The 26,892-nt window shown below is 59.0% G+C and overlaps 1 protein-coding gene across 4 annotated transcripts; it reads right to left on the bottom strand.

Annotated features, from left to right (window-relative positions):
- Positions 1–1,366: 1,366 nt before the first annotated feature.
- Positions 1,367–23,748, bottom strand: ATG2A (autophagy related 2A). Of its 4 annotated transcripts, none has more exons than XM_023186296.1 (41): positions 23,463–23,748; positions 20,878–21,040; positions 20,626–20,778; positions 20,367–20,469; positions 19,812–19,947; positions 19,586–19,684; positions 18,871–18,967; positions 18,629–18,793; positions 18,387–18,527; positions 17,603–17,840; positions 17,372–17,519; positions 17,181–17,273; positions 16,597–16,752; positions 16,239–16,482; positions 15,826–15,922; positions 15,543–15,702; positions 14,304–14,446; positions 14,082–14,221; positions 13,812–13,996; positions 13,213–13,363; positions 12,885–13,084; positions 12,682–12,762; positions 12,319–12,425; positions 12,140–12,232; positions 10,179–10,249; positions 9,877–9,953; positions 9,114–9,278; positions 8,873–8,999; positions 8,583–8,791; positions 7,512–7,720; positions 7,122–7,257; positions 5,338–5,544; positions 5,005–5,106; positions 4,830–4,914; positions 4,605–4,740; positions 4,437–4,509; positions 4,175–4,257; positions 3,549–3,670; positions 3,263–3,417; positions 2,108–2,260; positions 1,367–2,030 (listed from the first exon to the last, which is right to left on the bottom strand). In XM_023186296.1, exons 1-41 carry the CDS (start codon positions 23,631–23,633, stop codon positions 1,794–1,796), a joined length of 5,811 nt encoding a protein of 1,936 aa, XP_023042064.1. In that variant the 5' UTR covers positions 23,634–23,748; the 3' UTR covers positions 1,367–1,793. The 4 variants fall into 4 exon arrangements, with proteins under 4 accessions (XP_023042064.1, XP_023042063.1, XP_023042065.1 ...); XM_023186295.2 differs by having other exon boundaries at positions 9,108–9,278; positions 23,463–23,746; XM_023186297.2 differs by having other exon boundaries at positions 9,108–9,278; positions 13,812–13,972; positions 23,463–23,746.
- Between the last annotated feature and the right edge of the window lie 3,144 nt (positions 23,749–26,892).

Raw genomic sequence — 26,892 nt, 5'->3', positions numbered from 1 at the left:
GCTCAGGAGCCTCCTAGGACAGGGAGTGTGGCAGGGGTCCTACCACTCAGCAGGCCTCTTACCTGGGTGCTGGGCTGGCCCTCCGGGCACAAGGAGGAAGTGGGGACGCCCTGGGCCCAGGGCCTTTTGAGCCGTTGACCCAGCCCCTGGTGGTGGTTAATGATTATCCCACCACCGTCAATACCGATCACAAGTGCGGTTCGAAGGGCAGGAAGCCCTGGACTGTGCCCGGGCAGGGTGGGGCGGGTCCAGGAAGCATCAGGCTGGGCCCCATCTGCCTCTCCGGGTGGCATCCGCACCCAGTCATCCACAGCACTGTCTCCTCCAGGGCCTCGCCCTCCTGATCTCTTACCAGCCTGCTGCCCCAGGGGTCCGTGGGCAGCCAGGACCTGAGGGTCCCTTGGGACAAGGTTTCTGCTCTGTTCCCAGTGCCCAGATCTCCCCCACTCAGGAGGGGCCACAGAGTAGGGCTGGGGGACCTTTTGCTAACCCCAGAGGCTTGCGGAACCTGGCAAGGTGAGGGTCCCCTGATTCCCAGCCCGAGCCTCAGTTTCCCCATGGACCCGCCCACCTCTGTGCAGTGCCACTGGGAAGCAGGGCAGGGAGGAGCACGGTGCTCCCATTGTGCTCACAAGAAACAAGATGTGAGGGAGGCAACGGGCGCTCCCCGGTCCCATGTAAAGCTTTGTGCAGTGAGGGCTGGGATTCCGACTGCAGTGCTGCCCCAGGACCCCTCCCCGCTCCAAGTGCTGGAGCTCCAACCCCAGAGCGGAGTGGAAGCCAAGGGTCCAGAGGCCTGAGCCGCCCCAAAGCTCCCACTAGGGATGGTGAGAGCAGCCTCTAGAACGCCTCAGGCTCAGCCTTCCCTGAGTGGCCTCAAGTGACAACCAGGCAGGGTCAGCTGGGCAGGGAACACCAGGAAAGACTGAGGCTCAGGGACCCAGGGTGTCGCCTCAGGTGCCATAGTCAGGGCTTGAGCCTGCCTGGCATCCCCACAGCCAGGGGCCCTGGGGTCAGGCTGGACCCTGGGGTCTTGCAGGGACACAACCAATGTGGTCTGGGCAGGCGGGCTCCAAAGACCATCCCTCCCTCCCTGGCAGCGCCACGTAGCTCCTGCCATATCAGGAGTGGGGCTGGGGTGGCAGCCCCCGGGAAGGGCAAGGCAGAGCTCACAGCCAGTGGAAGGGGTGCAGGGCTGGGTGCCTCTGGGTCCCCCCTGTGCCCTGACCTGCTGGGCAAGGCCGGGAGGCGTGGCGACCCCTGGTGGTGACATGGGAGGTGCTGGGTGCAGAGGTGGGATCTGGGGCGGAGCCAAGGTCAAGGCTGAGGCCAGGGTTCCAAGGGACAGAGGATCTGAGAGGGGGGCTGGCGGTGGGCAGTTTATTCCACTTCATGCAGACACTGACCCACACGCTCACGGAGCTTAAAAATGATACATCGAACCACACGGATGTCATCCCCTCCTCCCCGCAGACACAGAAAGACACTTGGCTGAGTGGGATGGGGTCCGAGGGTACAAAAGCCTCCGTCCTGGGAGAAGGCAGCGGTGTGGGCCCAGGTGGGGGGAGGGGCAGTGTCCTTTCTCCCCGGAGGAAAAGTGCAGAGCCAGGGCTAAGGCCCCAAGGCAGGGAGGCCCCCATCTCACAGCAGATTGGCAACGGGCAGGCCGGGAAGGCGTCCTCCACAGTGGCCATCCCCTGAAGGGCCGGGCCGGGCTGGGCCCATGTGCTGCAGCTCTTGGGAGCCTCAGGAGCACGGTGGGCAGCACCTTCTGGGTGCCGGGCGCCCCAAGCTCAGTCTTGAGCACTGTCTGAGCGCCACTTGAGGGCGTGGTCCTTGTGGGCATCGGGGACGATCTGGTTACGCATGCCCCCAAGCAGGCTGGACGTGGCCTCTGTGGCCAGGATGAGCGGCTTCACCACGGTCGGGGGCAGCTGGCGGATCACGCCGCCTACGGCGCCCGTCAGCCCCTTTTGCTCATGGCCCCGCGATGCCACGTCACAGATGGTCTGAGCTGTGTCCAAGATGCCCTGTGGAGGACAGAGGTCAGGGCGGGGTCTGCGTGAGATGGGCATGGGGGACCGGGGCAGGGTGGGGGTCTGGTCACCTCTCGCACTGTGTCGTAGGCCTTGGCCACACCCTCCCGCAGGTCAGCAGGCTGCTGGCCCCTGCGCAGCCTCCTCGCAGAGCGCTTGTCCTGCAGCGAGCGGGAGACAGGGGCTGCCGGGGACAGGATGTCATACACGGTCTCGGCTGTGGCCTGGGGGACATGGGAGCACTAGATGAGGACAGCTGGCTGGGGCACACATGTCGCCCCAGGCCCCCAGGACAGTCTGAGACCCCACCAGCCCTCGGCCTCCCCGCCTGTCACTATGCTGGCCCAGGGGGTCCTGCTCAGCCTTACTTCCCACTTCCTCCCACTCCTGCTCCCCTTCCTGGGCATCCGCCACTCCGCTCAGGGAATCTAGGAGCATGAGACTCCCCTAAAATCTTCTTAACCCAGACCTCTCCTCCTGCTGACTGCCGCATTCAGCAGGTTCCGCACGGCTGCCACAGCTGCACACCTAAGACTGACTGCTCCTTGTCTCGCCCCCCAGATGCCCCTGCAAGACGGCCAGGGAGCCCATCCTTCCTTCTGTCCGCCAGATCCTCTGCCCAGCATCTCACCCGGCATCACTCTCCCACCTGACTGAACACTCCCGGGGCTCCCTGGCGGCCATGCATACCTCCCGCCTCCCCTGGAGCCCTCTGTCCTGCTGGGTCTGGGCTTGCAGGTTCCAGAATGTACCATGCACCTGCACTCACCCCTTAGCCCACTAGGACCATCGGTCCCCTACAGAATTCATCTGACAACTGCCCACGAGACTGGCTCCCGGGCTTCCCTGGGGTCCCTCTGGCCTAGCGAAGTGCATGGCCTGAAGGAACCAGGGCAGCCCCTGGGCCTCGGATTCTTAGTCTGCAAACACAGCCGTCCTCCACCCCGCTTTACAAGACATGCCATGAGCAGGAGACACGGTGGGCTCTGAAGGCCTGGGGGGCACTCCCACTCTTGCACAGGAACCCCTGTGGGACTCGGGAGACCTGCCTTGGAGGCCCTAGGCAAGTCACTTAGCATCTCCATGGTTGTTTCTCTATAAAGTAGGGCTGTCATACCCAGACTGCCCACTCTCAGAAGACCTTTGAGGACAGAACCAGGGAGCTGTGGTGCAGAGGGCTCCAGCTGCTCTGTCCTGCACAGCCCAGATGCAGGGCACCCACTCACCTGGATAGCCTGTACCAACCGGTTGCTGAGTTCCAGGGCGGCAGAGGCCGTGGATGAGCCAAAGGAGGCAGCCCCTCGCTGTAGCCCCCGCATGAGGCGGCCATCCTTCCTGTACTGCTCAATGGGCAGCCACAGCAGGTCCCGGAACCCTTGGACTAGGGGGAAGGAGCGCTCAGAGACACCCGAGGCTGCCCTGCCCCCACCTCCTCCTCTTATTCCCAGTGGCAGCTTCTAGATTGCCCAGGGGTAAAAGCAGTTTCAAGGGCTTCCAAACCCAGGCACTCACAGAGCTGGACAACCGAGTGCATGGGGCCCACGCCTCCCAGCAGGCCGGGCAGCTGGTTCTTGCGGATGTCCTGCAGCCACTCGTTGAGGGCATAGCCCAGCACCTTGTCCACACCCAGGAGCCTGGCAGGGCAGGGAGGTGAGGAGGCAGAAGGTGAGGCAGAGCCACACATGGAGGGATTGTGGGGCCAGGACGACTCAGTACCCCTGTGGCAAGTCCTGTGGGCACTCCTACCCTCCCTGTGGTCCCACCCAGTCATGTGCAGAGGGATGCTGCCCAGGCTGGAGTGCAGTGGTGCGATCTTGGCTCACTGCAAGCTCTGCCTCCTGGGTTCAAGCAATTCTCCTGCCTCAGCCTCCTGAGTAGCTGGGATTACAAGTGCCCGCCACCACACCTGGCTAATTTTTATATTTTTAGTAGAGATGGGGTTTCGCCATGTTGGTCAGGCTGGTCTCAAATGCCTGAATGCATAAGCCACCATGCCCAGCCAACTGCATCCTTTTTACAGAGGAGAAACTGAGGCCCTGAGAAGGGTGATGACTTGGTCAAGGCCACACAACCATCCAGGACCAGAACAGAGGGAAGATCAGGGACCCTAGAGAGAGGCTGGGGTGCTGGGGACTCACCCGTGCCTGCAACAGAGCCGCTTTAGCTTCAGCTCGGAGCAGTTGAGTTGGGCCAGGCCAATGAGGAGGCCAGCGAAAGTGCCCTGGGAGAGGGAGGGGATCCAGGTTTACCCGATGGGACTCAGGGAGCCAGCCAGCCCATGGGAGCCACTGGAGAGCACCCTGGCCCTGACGGTGTCTGGGGTGATGCAAGACTTGGCCCCCAGAGGGACTCAGCCACAGCTGACCCCACATGGCAACCCCATCTGACCGCCACACTTACCACCTGGTCCATCGTGACGTGCTTGCCATGGTAATCCAGCCAGATGGGGACCTCGGACGTGAAGCGGAACTCTCTGGGTAGGGGAGCAGGAAGAGGGGGTGCTTTGCTCACTGGCCTGGTCCCCAGCAATCTGGCCCAGGAGCCCCCACCCACAGTCCAGCAGCCTACCTGAAGTAGATGGGCTGCTGGTCAGCAGGGGAGGGGCTGTGTCTGCCGCCTGGGGCTTCCTGTGAGCCAGTTGTCTCTAAGCCCTCGGCCTGCCCTTCCAGAGGACTACTGGACTGGGCTCGAGTCTCGGGGCGAGCTAGGGGAAGGGAGGTCACAGACTGGAAACCTGGGCTGTCCTGGAAGGCAGAAGGCCCAGATGCTCCCCTCCCCGGCCCAGCCTCTCACCCTCAGCGGAGGTCTCCCCTGGGACCACAGGGTTGACGCCGGCCACCAGGCTAGTGAAGAAGTCCTTGAGGAAGAAGAGGGCATCCTGCAGGGGAAAGGTCCGGGTGCGGATCAGGCTCAGAGGCCTGGAGACAGTGGGGTCACCCTGGGCTCTGCCCTCACTTGGACCACTCACCTGGTCCACATTGAGCCGCAGGGGCATCAGTGAGACGCGGAGACAGCACTCAGGCCCACCCAGGTTGGTGGTGGGGGCCACATGCAGCGCTTTGATGGTGAGCTAGGAGCAGAGGGTGAGTTCTGGATGCCTGCTGGGCCTCTGGGGCAGCAGCTCACCCAGTCACCCTGCCTCTGAACATGCTGTTCCCTTCACTAACACCTCCCAGGCTCACAAACAACCTGGGTGTTTGTGTGGGAATGCGTGTATGCGTGTGAATCCATGCACGTGTGAAGACGTGTCCCTAATGGTCCCATGCCCTGCCCCAGCGTGGACGGTGCAGGCCGCTCGTACCATGTTAGAGTGGGCGCGTCGTGGCATCCGCTCACTCGTGTGTAGGTACAGGAACTTGTTGATCTGGGAGGAGGCAAGCCGGTCTCGGACCTCCAGCTCCTGCACGATGAACACCTGACGGGACAGCGGCCGTTCCTCCAGCTCCTGGCCAGGGGCTACAGGGCCTGTGACTGGCTCCGCTGGGTACATCTCGTGCTGGAAGCTTACCTGTGGGGTGGACAGAGGCCTGGCCAGGTGAACAGGGCCCCAAGAGGGAGGGAAGGGCTGGTCCCAGACCCCTTCTCTATTCTTTTTTTTTTTTTTGAGATAGTCTGTCACCCAGGTTGGAGTACAGTGGCACAATTTTGGCTCACTGCAACCTCTGCCTCTTGGGTTCAAGTGATTCTCCTGCCTCAGCTTCCCCAGTAGCTGGGATTATAGGCATGTGCCATCACACCCAGCTAATTTTTGTATTTTTAGTAGAGACATGGTTTCATAATGTTGGCCAGGCTCGTCTCGAACTCCTGACCTGAGGTCATCTGTCTGCCTCGTCCTCCCAAAGTGCTGGGACTACAGGCATGAGCCACCACACCCAGCCCCAACCCCTTCTCTCTATTCTATGCCCAGCAGAGACCTGCCTCTCCCTCCAGACCTACCCCTGCCCTTGCTTCCCATGCCAGCTGCACTGGTCTCTGCCCCTCAAGGAGTCCAGGCCTGTTTTGCCTTCAGGACTTTGCTCTCATGGCCCCTCTCCATGGAGACCCTTCCGTCCCCCTCTTCCTGCACACCCACTGGCTCGCCATCAGGTCTCAGAGGCCCCTGGTCCCCTGCTCTGACACTCATCTCCCACACCCGATCTGCAGCCGAACCTGTGGCCAGCCCCCATCTAGGCTCTCCTGAACCTGCCCACGTTCAACAGCCCTCCCTGATTGCTGCAGAGCCCCGTCCCACAGAGGTCTCTCCTCAAAAGCCCTGAGGGGGTTCGTCTCTTGTAAGACCCCAAAGAAATATTCTGGGTTGCTGGTTATGCACAGGCTCTGCTGCTCCTGGAAAGGCCAGGATGCTTCCAGCTTGCAGCTTTTTTTTTTTTTTTTTTTTTAACTGAGTCTTATTCCGTTGCCCAGGCTGGAATGCAGTAGGGCGATCTCAGCTCACTGCAGTCTCTGCCTCTTGGGCTCAAACCACTCTCCTGCCTCAGCCTCCCGAGTAGCTGGGACTATAGGTGCACACTACTGCAACTGGTTAATTTTTTTTTGTTGTTAGAAATGGGGTTTCGCCATGTTGCCAGGCGACCACCTCCTGCCTGCTTCTCTCACCACAGGAGCTCCAGATGGCCAGGCAACCACCCCTGAGTGTCCCGTCCCCACCCCAAACACACCTGCCTGGACAGGCTGGTCTCAAACTCCTGAGCTCAGGTGATCTGCCCGCTTCGGCCTTCCAAAGTGCTGGGATTACAGGCATAAGCCACCATGCCTGGCCCCAGTTTGCGGCTTTCACGCTGTCCTCTCTGCCTGAAAACTCTTCCTGGCTCACATCCCCACTTGTTCAGGTCTTTGTTCAAATGGTGCCTTTGGAAGAGGACTTTCCAGACCCTCCCCAGCACACCTGTCTCCTCCACCCCTGCAGACTCTCCTGAGCGCTCTTCACCATCGGACACACTCGATACAGCTTGGTCCCTGCCTGGCTTCCTCCACTACAAAGGCAGGGGCTTTCCTCTGTGTTAGTCATTGCTACACGTGACATCGAGAACAAGGCCCACTGTTCCATGACACACACGTGCAGTGGGCACTCGCCACCCCACTCACCTTGCTGAGCTGGATCTCCATGAGGACATGGTGCTGCCGCCCGCAGCCCCCCTGCGTGCGCCATGAGTTCTGGGGCCGGTTGGGGCCAGAGCAGCGGGAAGGGGAGCCCCTGGGGCCCGAGAGGCCAGCTCTTGCCCTGGGAAGAGGGACAGGGGCCGAGCTGACTCAGAGGAACCCGATTTCCTCCCTGTCCTCAGCGGGCATTTTAGCCTGGGACAAGAGACCCCCGCTAGCCCCAGTCCTGGCAGGCAGGTGGGATAAGGAAGGACGAGGAAACTGAGGCCCACCTGGGGTGGATGGGGCTCAAGGTCTCCAGCTGCTGAAAGTCAGAGCTGGACCAGCCTGAGCCCCAACCTTCACCAGCTGCCACCTGCACTCGCTCCTCCTCACCTGTGGCCGGGGTGGGGGCCAAAGTCTCGGCCCCCATATAGGTGCCAGACGAGGGAGACCTCACGTAGCACCACCCGAGTGCTGGGCACTGGGAAATGGGCAGGTGCCCGCAGCAAGTCCGAGCTGCCGATCGGCCGTGAGAAGTAACCGTCCCGCACAACGATGGGGCCGGGATGCAGCTGTGTCACCACAGGCTCTCCGTCTCGTGGCTGCGGGGAGGTCAGGTGGAGATGTGTGACACAGATGTTAGATCCAGCCCAGCTACCCAAGCTGCAGCTCCTGTTTCTCCCCTGGTCTCACTTCTTTTTCCTTTTTTTTTTTTTCCAAAAAGACAGGGTCAGGTCATGCTTGGTCACCCAGGCTGGAGTGCAGTGGCACAATCATGGTTCACTGCAACCTCTGCCTCCTAGGCTCAAGCGATCCTCCCATCTCAGCCTCCTGAGTAGCTGGGACTGCAGACATGTGCCACCACATCTGGCTAATTTTATTTTGTTTTGTAGAGAGGGGGTCTCACTATGTTGCCCAGGCAACTCTCATTCCCGGACTCAAGCAATTCTCCCACCTTGACCTCCCAAATTGCTGGGATTACAGGCGTGACCCACCATGCCTGGCCTCCTCCCCGTTTTTGATGAAAGATGACACTCCTGGGTTGCTATCCCCAAGCCTATGCCTGAGTGGTCTGTTCAAGAAGAGCCTGAGAGTCCTGGGCTCTGCCGGCCCTGCCTCCTAAGATATTCCCACCAGCCCTTGCAGCCACATGGTTCTCCACCCCTCTCGCTAACTCCCCTCTCCTTTTCCTCCATTCCTTGAATGTCCTAGTCCCTCTGCGCAGAACACCAGGCCTCCTCTTCCTCTGGCAATCTACCCACTCCATCAAAGCCCAGCATCAGGGCTGCCTCCCTAGGGCAGCACGGACCTAGCACCGTGTCCCCAGGTGATGGTGACCACCTCCCGCCTGCTTCTCTCACCACAGGAGCTCCAGATGGCCAGGCAACCACCCCCGAGTGTCCTGTCCCCACCCCAAACACACCTGCCTGAACAGCAAAGCAGTCCACCCATCCCAGCACGCACCGGGATGCCCAGGCCAGGAGCGTCAAGGATGCAGAACTCATCACTGTCCAGGGTGTCTCCATCGCCCTCTTCTTCCCTTTCATCTTCCTTCTCCTCCGACCCTAAGCTGCCAGCAGGGCCCCCGACAGGTGGTGAAGGGGGCGGGGCCCCACTCCGTTCACCTGGGAATAGGTAGACCGAGATGGGCGACGCCTGAGGGAGGTGGCCACCTATAGGAGAGAGGCCAGTTTGGAGAGGTGCCCAGAGGGTGCCTGACTGTGTCTACTGTCCCCACAGCACCCCCACTCCACCTGAAGGCTGGGCCAGCTCCCGCAGGCTGCGCTCGGTGTCCAGGAGGGCGTCGGCCAGGTCGCGCTGGTTGATGAGGGCCGTCTCCACGGGGGGGCATGAGGGCAGAGAGGCAGGACTCTCCGAGAGCTGGGCCAGGCAGGGGAGAGGCAATGAGTGAGACAGGACGAGAGCGGCCCCCAGGGCTCCCTCAACCCCAGGCCCAAGACTCTGGTAGCCTGTGTGGCCAGGCCTCACCTGTACCTTCTGGCCGGCGATCTCCGTGGGGCTGGGGGGCCGGGGTGGGGGGTGCAGGTCACCCGTGCTCATTACGTACTGGAGCAGGTTGACCAGCAGGGCACAGGAGTCGGCACAGCTGTGCAAGTGTACCACGTTGTTGGAGCAGCGCAGCTCGAATAGCGGTTGGCTCTGTGGGTGGGGCGGGGCGAGCAGCTATGTGAGCACAGGGGCCGCTGCCTGCTGGCCCCACCTGCTCGCTGGGAGGGCCCCGCAGTTCTGACCCGCCACAGGCAGAACAGGGCTGGTCTCTCCTGGAGTGGATGACCTGCCCAGTAACTCCAATGAAGAGGTGAGCAAACTGAGCCCAGAGGGTGAAAGGGGCTTGGCCAAGGGCCATCCAAGGAAGCAGGAGGGTGCCCACCCACCCCACCCTACTCCCCGTGAAGGGCTCTGCATGCCCAGCAAGGCAGGGCCGGTTATCTCCATCTCACAGGAGATGAACCCGGGGACCCACAAAGGCGGCTGACTCCCAAGGCCTCGCTGATGCCCTGGCTGCAGCGTCCTCTGGTGGCAGGACTGAAACCCATTCATTCATTCAGCCAGCATCAAGGGACCCCCCAGGGCTGTACTGTGGCCCTTTGCAGGAGGAGTGCTAACTGCAGCCCAGGAAGGGCAGGTGTGAACTGTGTCCGGAGCCCGGGCACATGAGGGAGCAGCGGCCCCTAAAGAATCCCTTGGCCCCTGCAACTGCTCTGGCTCCAGGAGCCAGAGTGACAGCCTCACTTACCAGTTTGCCCTCGGTGCTCCCTTTCCAGGTTTTAATCACAAGTTCCAAGAGGTCAACATCCAAGACACAGACATAATCTGCAGCAGAGGCGAGAGAAAGGTCCTGTGGCCCCCTTCCACCCGGCCCCGGCCCCAGCACCTGGGGGACGGATCCGGCTGATCCGGGTGTAGCCCCTGCTGTGCGGGCTATGAGTGGGAGCTAAGGACCCGGCCAGCAGCTGCGGGGAGACACCTGGCTGCTCTGGGTGTGGCCGGAGCGGTGGTCCCTCAGAGGGGAGGGAGCCCAGTCCCGGCCCTGCCCACCTCGCCGCAGGTCCAGGGTCTCCACCTCACACTTGTCGGACAGGTACAAGGCGGAGTCATCGAGGATGAACCTGGGGGGGAACAGGGCTGAGAAGGGCCCGGGCACCACTGCAGGCGGCAGCTCCACAGGAGCCGAGCAGAGGGGTCCCAAGCCCACAGGAAGTGGTATGGACAGGCCCCTCCAGCCTCAGCGTTCCTGCCTGCACAATGGGGAGAAGGCCCAGACAGCAGGCAGCGGGAGGCAGGCAGCACTTGCAGCTCTCAAAGTGCCTGCAGTTCCGACACCTCGATAGGGCCTCATGACAGTCCTGGAAAGGGGTGTCCATTTTTCCCTCTACTGCATTTGTGGTTCCTCTAAAATAAGTTCTCATTTTTAGCTGGGTGCAGTGGCTCACGCCTGTAATCCCAGCACTTGGAGAGGCTGAGGCAGGCGGATCACCTGATGTCGGGAGTTTGAGACCAGCCTGGCCAACATGGTGAAACCCTGTATCTACTAAAAATACAAAAATTAGCCGGGCATGGTGGCGGGTGCCTGTAATCCCAGCTACTTGGGAGGCTGAAGCAGGAGAATTGCTTGAACTAGGGAGGCAGAGGTTGCAGTGAGCCTAGATCACATCACTGCTCTCCAGCCTGGGTGGCAGAGTGAGACTCCATCTCAAAAAGAAATAATAAGAATAAGGGCCGGGCATGGTGGCTCAAGCCTATAATCCCAGCACCTTTGGAGGCCAAGGCAGGCAGATCACGAGGTCAGGAGTTCGAGACCAGCCAGACCAACAAGGTGAAATCCTGTCTCTACTAAAAATACAAAAATTAGTTGGGTGTGGTGGTGGGTGCCTGTAGTCCTAGCTACTCGGGAGGCTGAGGCAGGAGAATCACTTGAACCCAGGAGGCAGAGGTTGCAGTGAGCCGAGATCATGCCACTGCACTCCAGCCTACTGACAGAGCGAGACTCCATCTCAAAAAAAAAAAAAAAAAAAAGTCCTTATTTTAAGGGTAACATAATGAAAACTCCTTTAAGATATTTTAGAATAAAGAAAATAAAAATCATTCATCATTCCTAATCCCTAATTCTGAGAAAACCACCATACACATCGCCTTCCAAACTTTCTCTCTACGGCTGCACGCAGGACATATATAAACACGCCTTCATAAGCTGCTTTTAAAACGTACGTATCCTGTATCCTATGTCATTTGAGTTAACACTGTACTGTGGCAACTTCTTATATTTTATTTATTTATTTATTTATTTATTTAGAGACGGAGTCTCGCTCTGTCGCCCAGGCTGGAGTGCAGTGGTGTAATCTCGGCTCACTGTAACCTCCGCCTCCCGGGTTCAAGGGATTCTCCTGCCTCAGCCTCCCAAGTAGCTGGGACTACAGGTGCCTGCCACCACCCCCGGCTCATTTTTGTGTTTTTAATAGAGACGAGGTTTCACCATATTGGCAAGGCTGGTCTCGAACTCCTGACCTTGTGATCCGCAGGCCTTGGTCTCCCAAAGTGCTGGGATTACAGGCGTGAGCCACCATGCCCTCCATCCTGTTGTATTTCCAAGTGATTCTTCAGCTTCACCTTAATCCTTGCATGGTTTTCCACCTACTGGGGGGCCATGCTTATTTGCTCGGGTTGTGTATCTAAAGGGTTGTGTATATAAACGTATCTAAAACCGATACGTTTTGACTGTTTTAACTTACACTACATAAGCATTAAATTCCACCTCGCTTATTCTCATGTCCTAGGACAGCCCCCAGACGTGAGATTACCAGGTCAGAGAGCACAAATGCTTATAAGGCTCTGATCAGGAGGGTCCAACTGCCCTCCAGGAAGGCAGAAACAATCCACATTCCTGAGAATGGGACCATCACCCGAGTGCACATTAAAACTGAGAGTGCCAGAGGACACACAGCTGGCGGCCAGCATCGGTCTGGCGAGGGGGTCGGCCGGGTGCGGGGCGGCCTGCATACCTGAGCAGGAAGGTGGAGGTGTCTACGATGATGTTGCTGGACAGAGTGAAGGTCTCCGCAGTGATGAGGACACGCACAGGAAGGTAGAGTGGCCTGGGGGTGATACTCGGGCTGGGGACGGCTCCTTACACCTGAGAGCCCATCCCCGTCCCCAGCCCCTGGCCCTCCCAGCCCAGTACCTATAGTCCACGGCGCAGGAGAACAGGTGTGTGTGCAGGATGGTGATGACCGTCGGGGGCAGGTAGCCCAGCACGGGGTCATCCAGCACGTCTAGGAACTCCAACAGCTTCAGAGGCCAGGGCAGGAGGAGGCAGTGAGGATCAGGTGGCCTCTTCCCTCTTCTAACCCCTCCCTGTCCTGGCCCCTGCCTGGCACCTCACTTTCTGCCCACTAGCTGTCTCCACACCACAGCTCCGGCCAAGGTCAGCTGTGGCCCAGTCCATGTTCCTCCCACTGGCCTCCTCCCACCTAGAGACCTGCTTGCCCAAAACAGAAGTCCAGAGTCACTGGGCCATGTGACTTCCTAGGCTACCCGTGCTCACCTGGGAATGCCAGCTCTGCTCGGGCAGGGCCATGTAGTGGCGCAGGGTGGCTTTGTGCAACCGCAGTGTCACCAGGAACTCCTGAGGGTGGAGGTGCAGTCAGGGCAGTGCGGAGGCCAGCCCCACTGCGCACCGGGGCCCCACCGCGCACCAGGGCTGCAGCCCAGGCTAGCAGGAGGGGTGGCTGGCAGGCAAGCCCGTACCTTCACATTCTTGTGGGGGTCCAGGTGGATGCGCACAGCAGTGGACAACATGTGGGGGCCCCGGCCCTGGCCCTTGCGGCCCGAGGCTCCCCGCTCAGTCACCCCTTCCTCCGATGGGTAGATGGTCGGGGCCAGCTGAGCCGGGGGAGCGAAACTGGGCAGGTCCAGGTGACTGGGCAACGGGTAGTCATCCACGGCCGCTGGGGAAGGGTCTCATGAGCCCCCTGACAAGCCGACTGGCTACCCACTCCACCCAGGGCCCACCTCCATCCTGAACGCCCTCCACCCCCAGCCTGGCCCCCAGCGGTGACCTGCCCCAGCCTCACACCTCGGTGGTAGAGTGTTGCCTTTTCAGCTTCCAGGCAGAAGTAACCGAGTCCCGGCTGGCCACAGTACTGGGAGACGCTGAAGAGGGTGCCATGCTCCATGTCCAGCACCAGCTCCCCATGCACAGCCTCCAGCCGCTTGCCACCCTCGTCCTGCAGAAGGAGCACACAGCATGGCTTCCCCAGCTGCACTCAGCATCCCTCAAACCCTCAGGGGGTTGGCGGCTCCTGGAGCCCTGGCCTAAGCGGGTCAGCTCCAGTTTCCACCATGGACACTGCTGGAGGCCCTGGATGGCACTTGCCTCTTCGGCCAGGAGAAAAATAATCTCTGCCGGGTCTGCCCACTCTGCCTCCTTGGAGTGGGAATGGTGGGTGTCCCATGCCCATCCCGACTCCTAGCATGGTGCTTTACATATAGCAGGGGGTCAGAAGGAGCTGATGGGCTGTGATAGGATGGGCAGGCTGGCATGGGTGGGCTGGCGCTGCCCACTTAGGCCTCCTGCTGTCCACATTCCCGACCTGGAGCTGCTCGTGCTGGTCTTGCTCTGCCACCAACGGGAGCTCTGAAGTTTGGGACCCACCTGCCCGGGGTTGCACTCACCTTGGTCTCACAGAGGGCTGTGATCCGCCCCTGAAGCACTGTCACCAGTGTAGAGAAGGTGCTCTGCAAGTGAAGACTTGGGGCCTCAGGGGCAGGGGGCTGTGGGCCGCCTGATGCCCCCACTGAGAAGAAGTGGGCATCCTCATCATCCGAGTCCGAGTCTGGGGTGAGATCAAAGCAGTTGGCTGGGAAGGAGACCGGGGAGGGCTAGCCTGGCCCGTCCCAGACCTGGGGGTCCTCCCTCTAGCCCAGCACAAGCACCTCTCATACCCAACTTGAAGGCTGACTTGCACATCTTAAAGCTGTCATGCCAGAAGCTTGAGGGGCCGGGGAAGCCAGAGGGCTGGGCGGCGGGGTCGGAGGTGGGAAGCAGATCTGCGGGCTCCCACATGAGCAGGTCGTTGTTGATCCTGACATGGACGGGTGGACAGCAGGTAAGGGAGGCCAGGCCCACCCGTGTCCCGTCCCGCCCCGCTGGCCCCGCGTCTCCACCTGTTGTAGATGCTCTCATAGACCTCCTTGCTGGGCAGAAAGATGTGGACACTGGGCAGGATCACTTCCAGGCTGCAGCGAGACAGTGCCAGGGTCCGGCTCTGGAACGTCCTCATCTCCTCAGGGTCTCCAGGGATCACCATCTGGACAGGGTGAGGTGGAAAGAGCAGGAGGGCCATCTTAGAGACGCTGGCTGGGGCCTGTCTCTGGTCTCAGTCCTGCCCTCCTATTGTTCATCATTCATTCATTCATAGGAGCCCTTCTCTGCTGGGGATACACGATAGCCATATGGATATGGTGCTGATGGCACACCTGTGCTGTTCTAAGGGCTTCAGGTATGTTAACTCCTTTAATCCCCACAGCAAGCCTATGACACAGGACATGGTTAGGCTGGGCGCAGTGGCTCACGCCTATAATCCTAGCACTTTGGGAGGGCTAGGTGGGTAGATCACTTGAGGTCAGGAGTTCGAGACCAGCCTGGCCAACATGGCGAAACCCTATCTCTACTAAAAATACAAAATTAGGCCGGGCGCAGTGGCTCACACCTGTAATCCCAGCACTTTGGGAGGCTGAGGCGGCTGATCATTTGAGGTCAGGAGTTCGAAGCCAGCCTGGCCAACATGATGAAACCCCGTTTCTACTAAAAATATAAAAATTAGCTGGGCGTGGCAGTGGGCGCCTGTAATCGCAGCTACTCAGGAGGCTGAGGCAGGAGAATTGCTTGAGCCTGGGAGGCGGAGGTTGCGGTGAGCTGAGATAATGCCACTGCACTCCAGCCTGGGCAACGGAGCGAAATTCTATCTCAAAAAAAAAAAAAGAAAGAAAAAAAAGAGAGACAGGTCATGGTGCCCATTTTCCAGGGGAGGAAACTCATCTATAGGTAACTCTTCAAGGTCAGGTAACTCCCCAAGGTGACACAGCCACCAACTGGCAGAGCCTGGCCCTTAACTGCCTCTCCAAGTGGACAGTGCTGATCGACCGTTCAGGTGGGGTGGGACCTGATCTTTCCAGTGAAGGACCCATGCTCCCCGGGGCCTACCCTCACCAGTGCCCTTTCAGAAAGACTCTGATTGGGTCGAAAGAATGGAAGAGCCGAAATCCTCACTGGTGTGGGGTCAGCTCATACCCACCCCATGGGGTCGTGCTGCCCTGGCCCGTAGCCACACAGGTGGCTCCTGTGGCAGGAACCGGGGCGGTGGGCAGGAGGGGGTCCTGGGAAGAGGTAGGGCCAAGCCTCACCTCCTCTGTCTCATACATGGTCCTCTTAGAGGAGAAGGGTGAGGGCTCAGGTTCCCGCAGCTCACATGGACTCTCCGCTGACAGCTCCAGCTCCTCTCCCTTCTCCGGGGCCACCTCCCACTGTGCGCTGCTGGACTCGGGGTTCACAGTCACCACTACCCTGCCGGGGCACAGGCCTGTCACTGGCCTACAGGGCCCCCGGCACCCAGTTCCAAACTGGCCCCCTGCCACCCCCAGCAGTAGAACCCTCCTCTCCTGGGCCCCGTCCAGAGCCCCTACTTACTGGGGCAGGAAGTACTTGCGCCCAGTGCTCTTGGGGTCCAGGGCTTTGGAGACACGCAGGCAGGGGACAGGTGGCTTCTCTCCATCTTCATAGATACCTAAAGGGGGACAGGGAAGTGGGGGGGCCGTCATCACTGCTGACTTTTCCTATTTCTTCCCCAATGCCCAGGTCGGCTCAGAGCTGTGCCCCCGACTCCACACACACTGTGGTGGGCAGAGAAGACAGAGACAAAGGGTCCACCCTACCTGTCGGCAAGTAGGCCAGGGACCGGCAGTGCTGGGACCCCAAGAGCTAGTAAAGGCCTGGGCTAGGGGCTGCTCGGGTTGTGACTGGGCCCCTTCCACAGCCCCAAGCCCACCTCTCCTAGAAGCCAGGCCTCTCGCCCCAGGTTCTGTCACTCAGGGAGCTCTTACCATGTAGGTCGGAGCAGGTGAGTTCCAGGCGGGTGGGGACTGGGGGGCCAGGCCCACTGCTAAGCTCTGACCGGAACTGGGGCTCACTCAGCTCCAGCCGAAGTTGCTCAGCCCGCACAGACTGGCCCGCCCAGGGGTCCCGCTCAGGCCGCAGGTCAGCAATGGGGAAGCGCAGTCGCAGTGTAGCCCGGGGTGCGGAGAGCAGAAATACTGTCTGCTCCTCCATTGCCGGCAGGGGCTCTGCCTGCAGGAGGATTCGGGTTCAGAGCTGCTGTCAGAGCCCCTCCCACTGTGACCAAGAGCCGAAGAACCCAGGCCCTGCACCCGACCCCGGCCTGGCCCTGGCAGGGCCTCTCACCAGCAGGCCAGTTGGAGGTTCGGCAGTTACGGTGGCCAGGCGCAGTAGGGCAGCCAGCCGGTCCAGGGCCCCCAGTTCCACGTCTGCCTGGAAGTTGGCCAGGTCCAGGGCCAGTTCTGAGTGGCAATGGCAGGCAACTGAGCGCCGGGGTCGGCTCTGAGGGCGAGGGAATTCAGGTCAGTGAGGGCTGAGTGGCACTCAGCATGTGGGACAGGAAGGCCCTCTCTGGTCGTGGGAGAAGAGCTGGAGCAGGGGCCAGGAGGGCACTGAGGAGGCCTGCCCCACCTTTGCCCAGTGCACACAGTGTGCTTGTTTATTTATAAAAGCCACCCGAGATGCGCCTCTCTTAGCCACAGAGGCCGAGCAGGGGTTGCCATGTTGAGACAGGGCAAGGTCATGACCAGGCTAAGACACTGGCATGGGAAGGGCCAGGCAGGTATTTGAGGGCCCTGGCATGGTGAGGTGTGGAGCACAGGGGAAAAGACAGGGCTGGGCAGCAGAGGAGGCCATGGTAGAGGCCAGGGTGGGGTCAACACGCCATGGGGAGCAGTCAACAGCCTGGTGACCTGGAGCGGGTGGGTTACCTTAGGCACACGGCGCAGGGTCTGTGTGTGGCGCAGATGGGCGCAGGGCTGAGCTGAGGCCTGGGAGCCCAGGGTACCAGGAAAGGTCAGGATCTGGGGTGGGAGCCGGGAGGCACACAGGGTCAGGCCTGGCCCCACAGCCACCCAAACCTCCAGACCCCGCCTCGCATACATTCTGCATCTGCCCTCACCTCGGTGTACTCTGGCTCAGAGGCGCCCCGGGGCCATAGACATTCCAGCACCTCAAGCTGCCCAAAGCGCATTTCCATGCTGGTTGTCCGCCGACCCCGACTGCCTGTCCGCAGCTCCCAGGACAGCTGCACGGCTGTGCCCGTTAGCCTGCGGGAAAGAGGACAGGCATCAGAAAGTGCACTTAGGGGACTCCGATGGTCTCTCCTCAGGCCCTGGCCTTGGGCTTATACCGAACATGGCTACAGGGACAGGCCTTCTGGAAGCGTGGTCGAAGGTGGTGGAAGTCTCGGGAACCGAAGGGCCCATCCTTGGTGGCATCAAACTCGGTGAAAAAGTGCGTGGCGAGGTCAGGTGGTCCAGAAGATGGGGCAGACGTCTGAAGCAAGGTCAGGGTCACACCCCCCAAGGTCATCTTCAGCAGCGAGTCAGGGCGCATGGTGTCCAGGAGGGGACTGGGGGCCATCTTGCCTGAGAGGACAGAGGCTTCACCAGGGGCTCCCAAGAGATTCTGGGTACCCCAGGTGGAGCAATGGCTGCTGGAGGTTGGGAGGCCAAGTCTGCCACACCATGTGGCTCTGGCAGAAGGCTTGGTCAGGCAGGGGTGACACTGGTGCCTCCAGTAGGCCAGGCCCTCTGCCCAGGCTCAACTGAACCCTCCACAGGGTGCTGGAAGCATAGGATGTGATGAAGCACCCAGCCTAGCACCCACCCACAATAAGCTTTCAATAAACCTGAACCCAAATATACAGCCTGGCAAAGGCCCATCTCACCATTCTCCTCCTATGGAAGAGGGAGCTGAGTCTCAGAGAGTTTAAGTGCTTGACTAAGATCAATGACTGCAAAACCTGCGCTCTGTCCACTATATCACCAGCTCCCACCTCGTTTGGTCCCCAGGGAACCAAGTCACAGATGGTAGATATCCCGGCATCGCTGGGGTTTCCCGACATCCCACAGCATTAAGGCCTCTTCCAGTCCTTCCTGTCCCTGGACTACCTCCAGCGTGCTCCAACTCACCAGCTGGGTGGGCCTGGGCAGAGAGCCGGCGGGAGGCCATGTCACTGTGCACAGAGGAGGCCAGGTCTACATCAGAGAGGGAGAGCTCAGAGAGGGCCGAGGCCACACTGCTTGTGAGGCCAGCCATGGAGAAGAAGAGGTCTGTGGGTGAAGTGAGGAGTGTCAGGGACAGCCGGCCCCAGCCCCTAGGCTCCTGCACCCACACTAGCTGCCCCTCCAACCATGTCCGACTCCACACCCACCAGTGCTATCCAGGTTGAGAAGGGGGTTGGTAAGGGGGTCTGGGCTGAGGGGCTCAGCCACCACCCCGGCCTGCAGCTGCTGGTTCAGGTCCTGCTCAATCAGCCACAGGTCTTCGGCACCTAGCGGGCGGCTCTTGTTCAGCTTGTCAGCCAGGCCCTCGTGGTCTGCAGGGGAGGAGACTTCAGTCTGGGCTGGCTGGCCCTCCCAGCCACCCCAGCCCCGTGCCACCCAGAGGCCTCACCTGTAAGGCTCACGGCGCTGAGCAGTTCCTGAAGGTGCTGGAGTTGCCTCGGGGTCAGAAGCAGGTGCAGGGAGCCCAGCTGTCCCGCTACCTCCAACTGGGGGCCAAAGGGGCAGCCATGGAGCCTAGGCCCACCACCCAGCTCCTCTAAGAGCTACCACCCGCCTGCCCTTGCCCTGGGAAAGCAGGATGCTGGCTGCCAAACTAAACTCTGTTACCAGCTAGCTGTATGAACCGGGCCACAACTTGACCTCTCTGCCTCAGTTTCTTTTCTTTTTTTTTTTTATGAGATGGAGTTTCGCTCTTGTTGCCCAGGCTGTAGTGCAATGGCACAATCTTGGCTTACTGCAACCTCTGCCTCCCGGGTTCAAGCAATTCGCCTGCCTCAGCCTTCCAAGTAGCTGGGATTACAGGCATGCGCCACCACGCCTGGCTAATTTTGTATTTTTTGTAGAGATAGGGTTTCACCATGTTGGCCAGGCTGGTCTTGAACTCCTGACCTCAGATGATCCACCCACCTCGGCCTCCCAAAGTGCTGGGATTACAGGCGTGAACCCTGCGCCTGGCCTACAGCCTCAGTTTTTTTAGCTGCCAAGAAGGAAGTAAATCTCCCACTTGATATCCCCACTCTGGTCTGTGGATAATCAGCCTTGCTGAGGAGGAGGAATCTTGAGATGGGGTACTTATCCTCCTCCCCAGGAGCCTGGGGACCCACCTTGGGGCCAGGGAAGGCCTCATTTTGCTTCAACTTCACCATCAGCTCCATGTACCCTGAGCAGCTGCCAATCTGCAAGGGGGGCTCTGCAGGCTCTTCCTGGGAGGTGGGAGGATACAAGAGGGGAAGGTTGAGAAAATGGAGTCAGAGATGGCCAGGAAGGATGGGAGGGGGGTCAGAGGGCTCAAGGGAAAGACAAGGACTGTGGGAATCAGAGCCCACTCACCTGTGCCGGGAGCTCCTCGTAGTGCAGGCGGACCCCTGCCAGCTGCAGCAGCTTGTGCAGGAAGGCAGGCGGCTGATGCACGTCCACCGGCGGCGCCTGGCTCGGATCCCGCACTGCCTCATCACAGTACTCCAGGCTGGAGAATGTAGGGTCAGCCCGTGCCCTGGCCACCCCAGGCCTGGAGCCCCTGTCTCCACACAGTGCTCTGTTCTAGGGGCACGGGGTCAGGGAGCCTGGCCTGCACAACTGCCCCATCTTACCCAGGCTGTCCTGAACCGCCATGTCCAGCTCGGAGGCTCAGGCTAGCCCTTGCTCCTCAGACCCTCAGCATCTAACTTGGTTCTTGGGGCCTCGGCCACTCTGGGCCTGTATCACCCAGCCTCTGGGCACCAGTCCAGGCTGACGATGCAGCCCATCTCCCCAGCCCTACCACCACCGAGGCCCACCCAGACCCACCCTGCCTCTTCCCAGGAACCTAGGCTGTGGGTGGGGACCATTCAGCAGCTCCCACTGCCCCTCTTCACACCAGTCCGCCCCAGATCACCCTGCCCTTACCTCTGCACACGGACCTCCACGGCCACACCACATTCCCCATCACCCGGAGAGTGCTCCACCCTCACGACGGTGTCCAGGAAGGTCACTTTGATCCTCCGAAGCACTGAGGAGTCGGGGAGGGGTCTCAGGTCAAGTGGAGCAGCAAAAGGGAGGCAGAATTTCCCATCTGGGCACCAGGTGGCCATGCCGCTGTCTAGAGCCCTTGTCCTGTGTGCCATGGAGGGGCAGGGGACAGGGCGGCCAGGAGGGGCCTGCTCACCAGTCTCAATGGTCTGGGCAAACATCTCCAGCCCCTCCAGGGGCTGTGGTGGCTCAGAGGGCTCTGGTAGCCCGTCCCGCAGACACTCCTGGGCCAGCTGCAGGCTTGTGGTCATGCATGAGGCCCAGCTCTGTGAGTCGGCAGCCCCTGGCACTGTAGGGAGAAACAGGGTCTCAAGGCAGGCTGGCTCAGTCAGGTCCTGGACACCCTGGCCCTCCCCACTTGCCTGCCCCCAGCCTGCCCTGCCCTCACCTGGACCCCGGCGGGGTTGCAAGGTGAGCTGGAGGCCGGACACGCGCACTGTGCAGTGGTCGGTGAGCAGAGCAGCCCAGGGCACGGCCACCTCGATGGAGCCCACGAAGCCTTCCACCAGCTCCAGCGGTGACTCCATCGACTCCAGCACCTCGTTCACAGACTGGGAGCAAGCAAGGGACAAAACCAGCTCAGGGAAACCCCAAATCCCACAGGCTGGCACAGGCTTACCTGGCCATGGTGCCTTGGAGAGCACCCTTGGCTTGCCCCATCCCTCCACGTGTTATCTACAAGGTCCTACCTATGCTCATGCTGTCCCCTGCTGCAGGCCAGCCCCCTACCCCATCACCCAAAGATGCCTAATCTTTCAAGCCAGAGCAAATGTTTCCCTCACCACTTAATTCAAGATAATATTTACTGAGTACTTTCTACATGCTGACATTGAGACTAGATGGGTAAATAAAATGTCTTCATTCCCCAGCCAAGCTAGGCTCCATCCAGGGACTCAGAGCAACTAGGATGAAACTGAGAGGTGAGCAGGTGCTGGGGGTTGGCGAGGGGGCCATGGGGAAGATGCCTAACCCAGCCTGGTCTGTCAGAGGAGGGGCAAGCTGAAGAATAAAGGGAGGGGGGCTAGGCGCTGGTAGAAGGTGGTGTGTTGCAGGCACAGGACAACATGGGTACATGTCTGGCAGAGTCTGGAATACCCTGGGTGAGGAGAGTTCAAAGGGACAGTGTCCAGGAGAGAGGGGTTGACCTGATGCCAGATGGGATCCCCCCCTCAACCCCAAACACCTAGTGTAGCTGTACCTCTCTGTGAGGCACAAGGCTGAGCCCCTGGCTAAAATGTCCATGCCGGAGTTGTACCCCTGCCAACCTGGAAGCTCCTTGAGGGCTGTACCCCACCTGCTTCCCCCGTGACCCCAGATGCCACCCAGAAAGGGCCTCAGTAAACTGGTTGGATCCAAGAATAAAAAAGCACATGGCAGAGCAGATGGAGTCCAAATTCCTCACCCAGAGACCCACAGCTCGGGAAACTGAGGCCTAGAGACAGAACTAATCTAGTCACCCAGCATACAACAGGGACTGAGACTGGGATCCGGGCCTCTGTCTCTTCAGGCCACTTCAGAGGCCCTAGGCACTCAGCTTCTTTGGGGGCCTTCAAGGTGGGGTCTGCAGGCTGAGCTGGGAGGAGAGGCTGGTTATCAAGAAAGCACCTGCATTCCACCAGGGCCCTAGAGAAGCCAATTCAATCCCCATCAAGAGGGCAGGGAACACAAGTAGGTGCATTTTCTGGAGCTGAAAGTAAAAAGGGGAAGCCCAGGACTGGGTATGGTGGTTCACGCCTGTAATCTCAGCACTTTGGGAGGCTGAGGTGGGAGGATCACTTCAGGAGTTCAAGACTAGCCTGGGCAACATAGTGAAATCCTGTCTCTATAAAAATAAAATAAAAAAGGGGCAGCCTAGAAGTCTGGGCCGTCTTTCAGGCCAGCCTTAGAGGCTAAGGTTAGAGGTCAGAGAGGGCTTCCTACACCATAATTCACAGACAGCAGGCCACTGGGAGGTGCCCCCAATATCCTACCCCACATTTGCTCACCAGGGCCTGGCCTACCCCCAAAGCCTAGCTCTTCCATCCAGATTAGCAGACCCCTGAGTCCAGCCACAAAACTGAGAAGTCCCTGCCTCCATGCCCACCCCTGCTGCTCCGGACCTGGTGGATTGACCAGGACGCGCCTCTAATTGGTGGCTCCTTCAAAGCTCCCCAGGTCAGCTGAGCTGTGAGTCAGGGCTCCTCACCATTCCCAGCCTCAAGTCTCTGACCCAGACCTCACACCTCTTGGCCTCCCTGGCATCTCCCTTGGCCTCCTCCAGGCTTGAAGCCAGATCTCCCGACCTTTCCTCGAGGGCCCCCCTCCAGGCAGGGACACTGACCCCGGCGGGTGGGTGGGAGGTGCGGGTGGGGGCCATCCAGTCCCTCCCTAGACACCCACTTAGCCCATCCCACTCTCCCAAAAGCAGGAAGTAGGCAGCGACCCAGGCACATGAGGTGTTGATCAACACTGGTACTGACGCGGTTGTTGACATACACATCCGGTGGTTTGTTGATCCCACCTAGAGGCCCAGGACCGTGGGGTCAAGAGGTCAGGGCACATGATCCACAGGTGTCCTCGCCAGGGCTCCGGACCCCTACCAGCTTCCCCGACCAGCTGCACAGGCCCAAGTCTGTCACTGCCCTGGCCCAGCTCCGTTCCTACGTTCCCTCCCCAGCCCCTCCTTGGCCACCCTCCTTAACTCAGCCCCCAAACTCGACGAGTTTGTCTTGCATTCTCCAGACAGGTGATCTCGCCCTCTCCAGCCTCAGTTTCTCCTCCCGTGGAGATGGAAACCCCTTCCCGCTCAGTTTCTGGCTCTAGTAAGGAACTGAAGCGGCCAGCCGGGGTGCCTCTGACGCCTGGAGAGAGCAAGATGCCCCTGGCCTCTCTACGCCCGGTGCCTGATACCCCGGCCCGATCTTTCCGCAGGCAGCCTCAGGTCGCTGCGCTCCCGCCCTCCGCACCTTCCTGGCCTCGGGCCTGGCTTCTCACCCAGATTTCCAGGTGGATGTCTCGCAGGGCAACGCTGCCCTTGTACAGATCGAGGCTGAGCTGGTCCAGGCTGAGGTGCTCTTGGAAGAAGTGACCTAAGTAGTGGTGCAGCAAGTAGCGGCAGACCCGCTCTTTCACACAGTTTGACCATGGCCACAGCCATCGTGACATCTCGGAGACCGCCGGGGCCGGGCCGCCTCCGCTTGCCGCCCGCCGGCGATCTCCGTCCGGCTCCGCTGTTCACTAGAGCCCCCGGCTCGCCCCGCCGCTTCTCTAGGCTCCAGGCCGCGCCCCCGGACGCCCAGCCACGCCCCCTACGCTCACTGTCATTGGCTATTGCAAAGGGTGAGGCCTACTGATTGGCTGTGCGGGGCGGAGCCTTCGGGCGCGAAAAAGGGACTGGGCTCTCTGCATGATATAGCGCCCTCAATCATGATTTACGCTTGCGTAAAGTACTGTGTGGGCGGACCTTTAACCTTCCTTCTACAGGCTCTGGGAAGGCTGTTGCCCCGGGTGCCGGCCCCGCAAAGGAATGCGCATGTGCTGATTCGTCCAACCACTTAAAGTGGTTAGGAAGGATTTAAAGGGACAGTGTCCCATCAAACTTCGTAGAAGCCTTCCCCAGAGGAATAAACTCAGTGCGCGATCTTAAGCGCACATCTGTGGAAACAATTAAGTGAGTAAACATTTGCATTTTGCAAAATCCTTTACCACCCTTTATCTCATTGAGTCCTCTTAACAATCGTTCAAGGTAGGGATTATTGCCACCGCTTTACAGGTAAGAAAAGAGATTTAGACACAAGAGAGACCCTGCCTCAAAAACAAACAAAAATAAAGGTTCTGAGTCCGTCACCAAGGAAGGTCTTTTTTTCCCTCCTCACCCCGGAATGCTCAGCGGGAGATTAACTGACCCTCCCTTCTCTCTGCCGTGGATCAGGCCTTAGGCACCTCTCTGGAGTAATAATAGCTTTTCATATCTCTAGTCCTAAAATCAAAGAATGGATTCTGCCTCCTTTAAGCAGGGGGGCATTGTTTTTGAGCTAAGTATGGTTTTTATGTTTTTTAAATGGTTAGGGAAAAAATCAAAAGAAGAATGAACGTTTCATGGCATATGAAAATCATATGGAATTCACATTCCAGTGTTTATAAATAATGTTTTGGTGTCACACAGCCATGCTCATTTGCTTAAGTTCTGTCCAGGGCTGCTTTCTTGCTACAAGAGCAGAATTCAGTACTTGAGACAGAGGCCTGCAAAGCCTAAAATATTTGTTTTCTGGCCCTTCACAGAAAAAGTTTGCCAACCATTGCTCTGTAGGGGGCGGCCACACAAAACCTCTTACATCATGGGCAACTTCAGGAACAGCCATAGATAATTATGTTTCTTTTCTTTTCTTTTTGAGAGGGAGTATTGCTCTGTCACCCAGGCTGGAGTACAGTGGCACAATCTTGGCTCACTGCAACCTCTGCCTCCTGGGTTCAAATGATTCTCCTGCCTCGGCTTCCCGGAGTAGCTAGGATTACAGGTGTGAGCCGCCACACCGGCTAATTACTGTGTTGGTCAGGCTGGTCTCGAACTCCTGACCTTAGGTGATCAGCCCGCCTTGGCCTCCCAAAGTGTTGGGATTACAGGCATGAGCCACCGCGCCTAGCCTATGTTTCTATTTTATTTTTATTTATGTATGTATTTATTTTGAGATGGAGTCTCACTCTGTTGCCTGGGCTGGAGTGCAGTGGTGCAGTCTCGGCTCACACAACCTCCGCCTCCCGGGCTCAAAGGATTCCTGAGTAGCTGGGATTACGGGTGTGAGCTACCCCGCCCCAGCCTGTGTTTCCATTTTAATCTTACTTGGGAGCTGGACTCTTAAATTCTAATGCCAAAACTCAGCCCGAAGCAAGGGCAACCACCCTGGCCCACAGGGCAGGGACCTGTATTCCAGTCCCACCCATGGGTGGTTTCTTCTCCTCTTGTGACCCTCAGTTTTATCCTCTGTAACTGGGCTTGAGTTAGTAGGTGGAGACAGTTCATTACCAGGAAGGAACAGGCTCCATTCAGGGAGGCAGGCTGATAGGACAGCCATTCAGAAAGTGCTTATGGTCCGGGCGCGGTGGCTCACGCCTGTAATCCCAGCACTTTGGGAGGCCAAGGCGGGCGGATCACGAGGTCAGGAAATCGAGACCATCCTGGCTAACACGGTGACACCCCGTCTCTACTAAAAAATACAAAAAAAAGATTAGCCGAGCGTGATGGCGGGCGCCTGTAGTCCCAGCTACCCGGGAGGCTGAGGCAGGAGAATGGTGTAAACCTGGGAGGTGGAGCTTGCAGTGAGCCGAGAGTTTGTGCCACTGCACTCTCCGTCTCAAAAAAAAAACAGAAAGTGCTTGTGGAAGGAATCGAGAGCTCTGCCTTCTTCCATGGCAGGCCGGGGGCAGTACTGTACTCACCAACTGATTATTGTATTAATAATAATAGACCAGGTTGGGTTGCTCACTCCTGTAATCTCAGCACTTTGGGAGGCTGAGGCAGGATTGCTTGAACCCAGGAGTTTGAGACCAGCCTGAACAACATAGCTGAATCCCTGTGTCTACAAAAAAAAAAAAGTTTCAAAAGATAAGCCAGGCGTGGTGATGCGTACATGTGGTCATTTGAGCCCAGGAGTTTGAAATTGCAGTGAAGTCATGAATGCACCATGGCACTCCAGCCTGGGTGACAGACGGAGATCTTGTCTAAAAAAAAAAATTAATAGTAAATATAATTGCCACCATGAATTAAGCCTGTGTGATGTCCTAGGCCCTGGGCTTGTTACTTTACGTGCACGATCTCATCTGCTCTGCTGTTCACCATATGCTCATGAGGGAGGTTCTATTAATATCCCCATTCTTAAGGGAGAGGAGACCAAGGCCACGTGCCTAAGTGCTGTGGAGTGAATGAATGAAAAAGCATTAAGATTCAGAAATCATAAAAAGAAAAAAGAGGCTAGGAACGGTGGCTTACTCGTGTAATCCCAGCATTTTTGGAAGGCTGAGGTGGCCAGAGTCACTTGATCCCAGGAGGCAGAGGTTGCTGTGAGCCGAGATTGCACCACTGCACTCCAGCCTGGGCGACAGAGCAAGACTCCATCTCAAAAACAAAAAAAGGATGGCCAGGCGCGGTGGCTCAAGCCTGTAATCCCAGCACTTTGGGAGGCCGAGACGGGCAGATCACGAGGTCAGGAGATCGAGACCATCCTGGCTAACACGGGGAAACCTCGTCTCTACTAAAAGAATACAAAAAATAGCCAGGCGAGTTGGCGGGCGCTTGTAGTCCCAGCTACTCGGGAGGGTGAGGCAGGAGAATGGCATAACTCGGGAGGCGGAGCCTGCAGTGAGCTGAGATCCGGCCACTGCACTCCAGCCTGGGCAGCAGAGCGAGACTCCGTCTCAAAAAAAATAA

Source organism: Piliocolobus tephrosceles, chromosome 13 (assembly GCF_002776525.5).
Source record: "Piliocolobus tephrosceles isolate RC106 chromosome 13, ASM277652v3, whole genome shotgun sequence".
NCBI classification, from domain to species: Eukaryota; Metazoa; Chordata; class Mammalia; order Primates; family Cercopithecidae; genus Piliocolobus; species Piliocolobus tephrosceles.
The sequence above is the reverse complement of the archived record's forward strand: the minus strand, read 5'-3'. Positions and strand labels throughout refer to the sequence as shown.

Bases quoted from the DNA above. Each gene is read 5' to 3' on its own strand.
- ATG2A (XM_023186295.2), bottom strand. From the start codon at position 23,633: ATGTCACGATGGCTGTGGCCATGGTCAAACTGTGTGAAAGAGCGGGTC. The intron at 12,233-12,318 runs GTACTGGGCTGG...TATCACCCCCAG, and splicing joins TCCTGCGCCGTGGACTATAG to GCCACTCTACCTTCCTGTGC. The intron at 2,261-3,262 runs GTGAGTGGGTGC...CATGTCCCCCAG, and splicing joins GGTTGGTACAGGCTATCCAG to GCCACAGCCGAGACCGTGTA.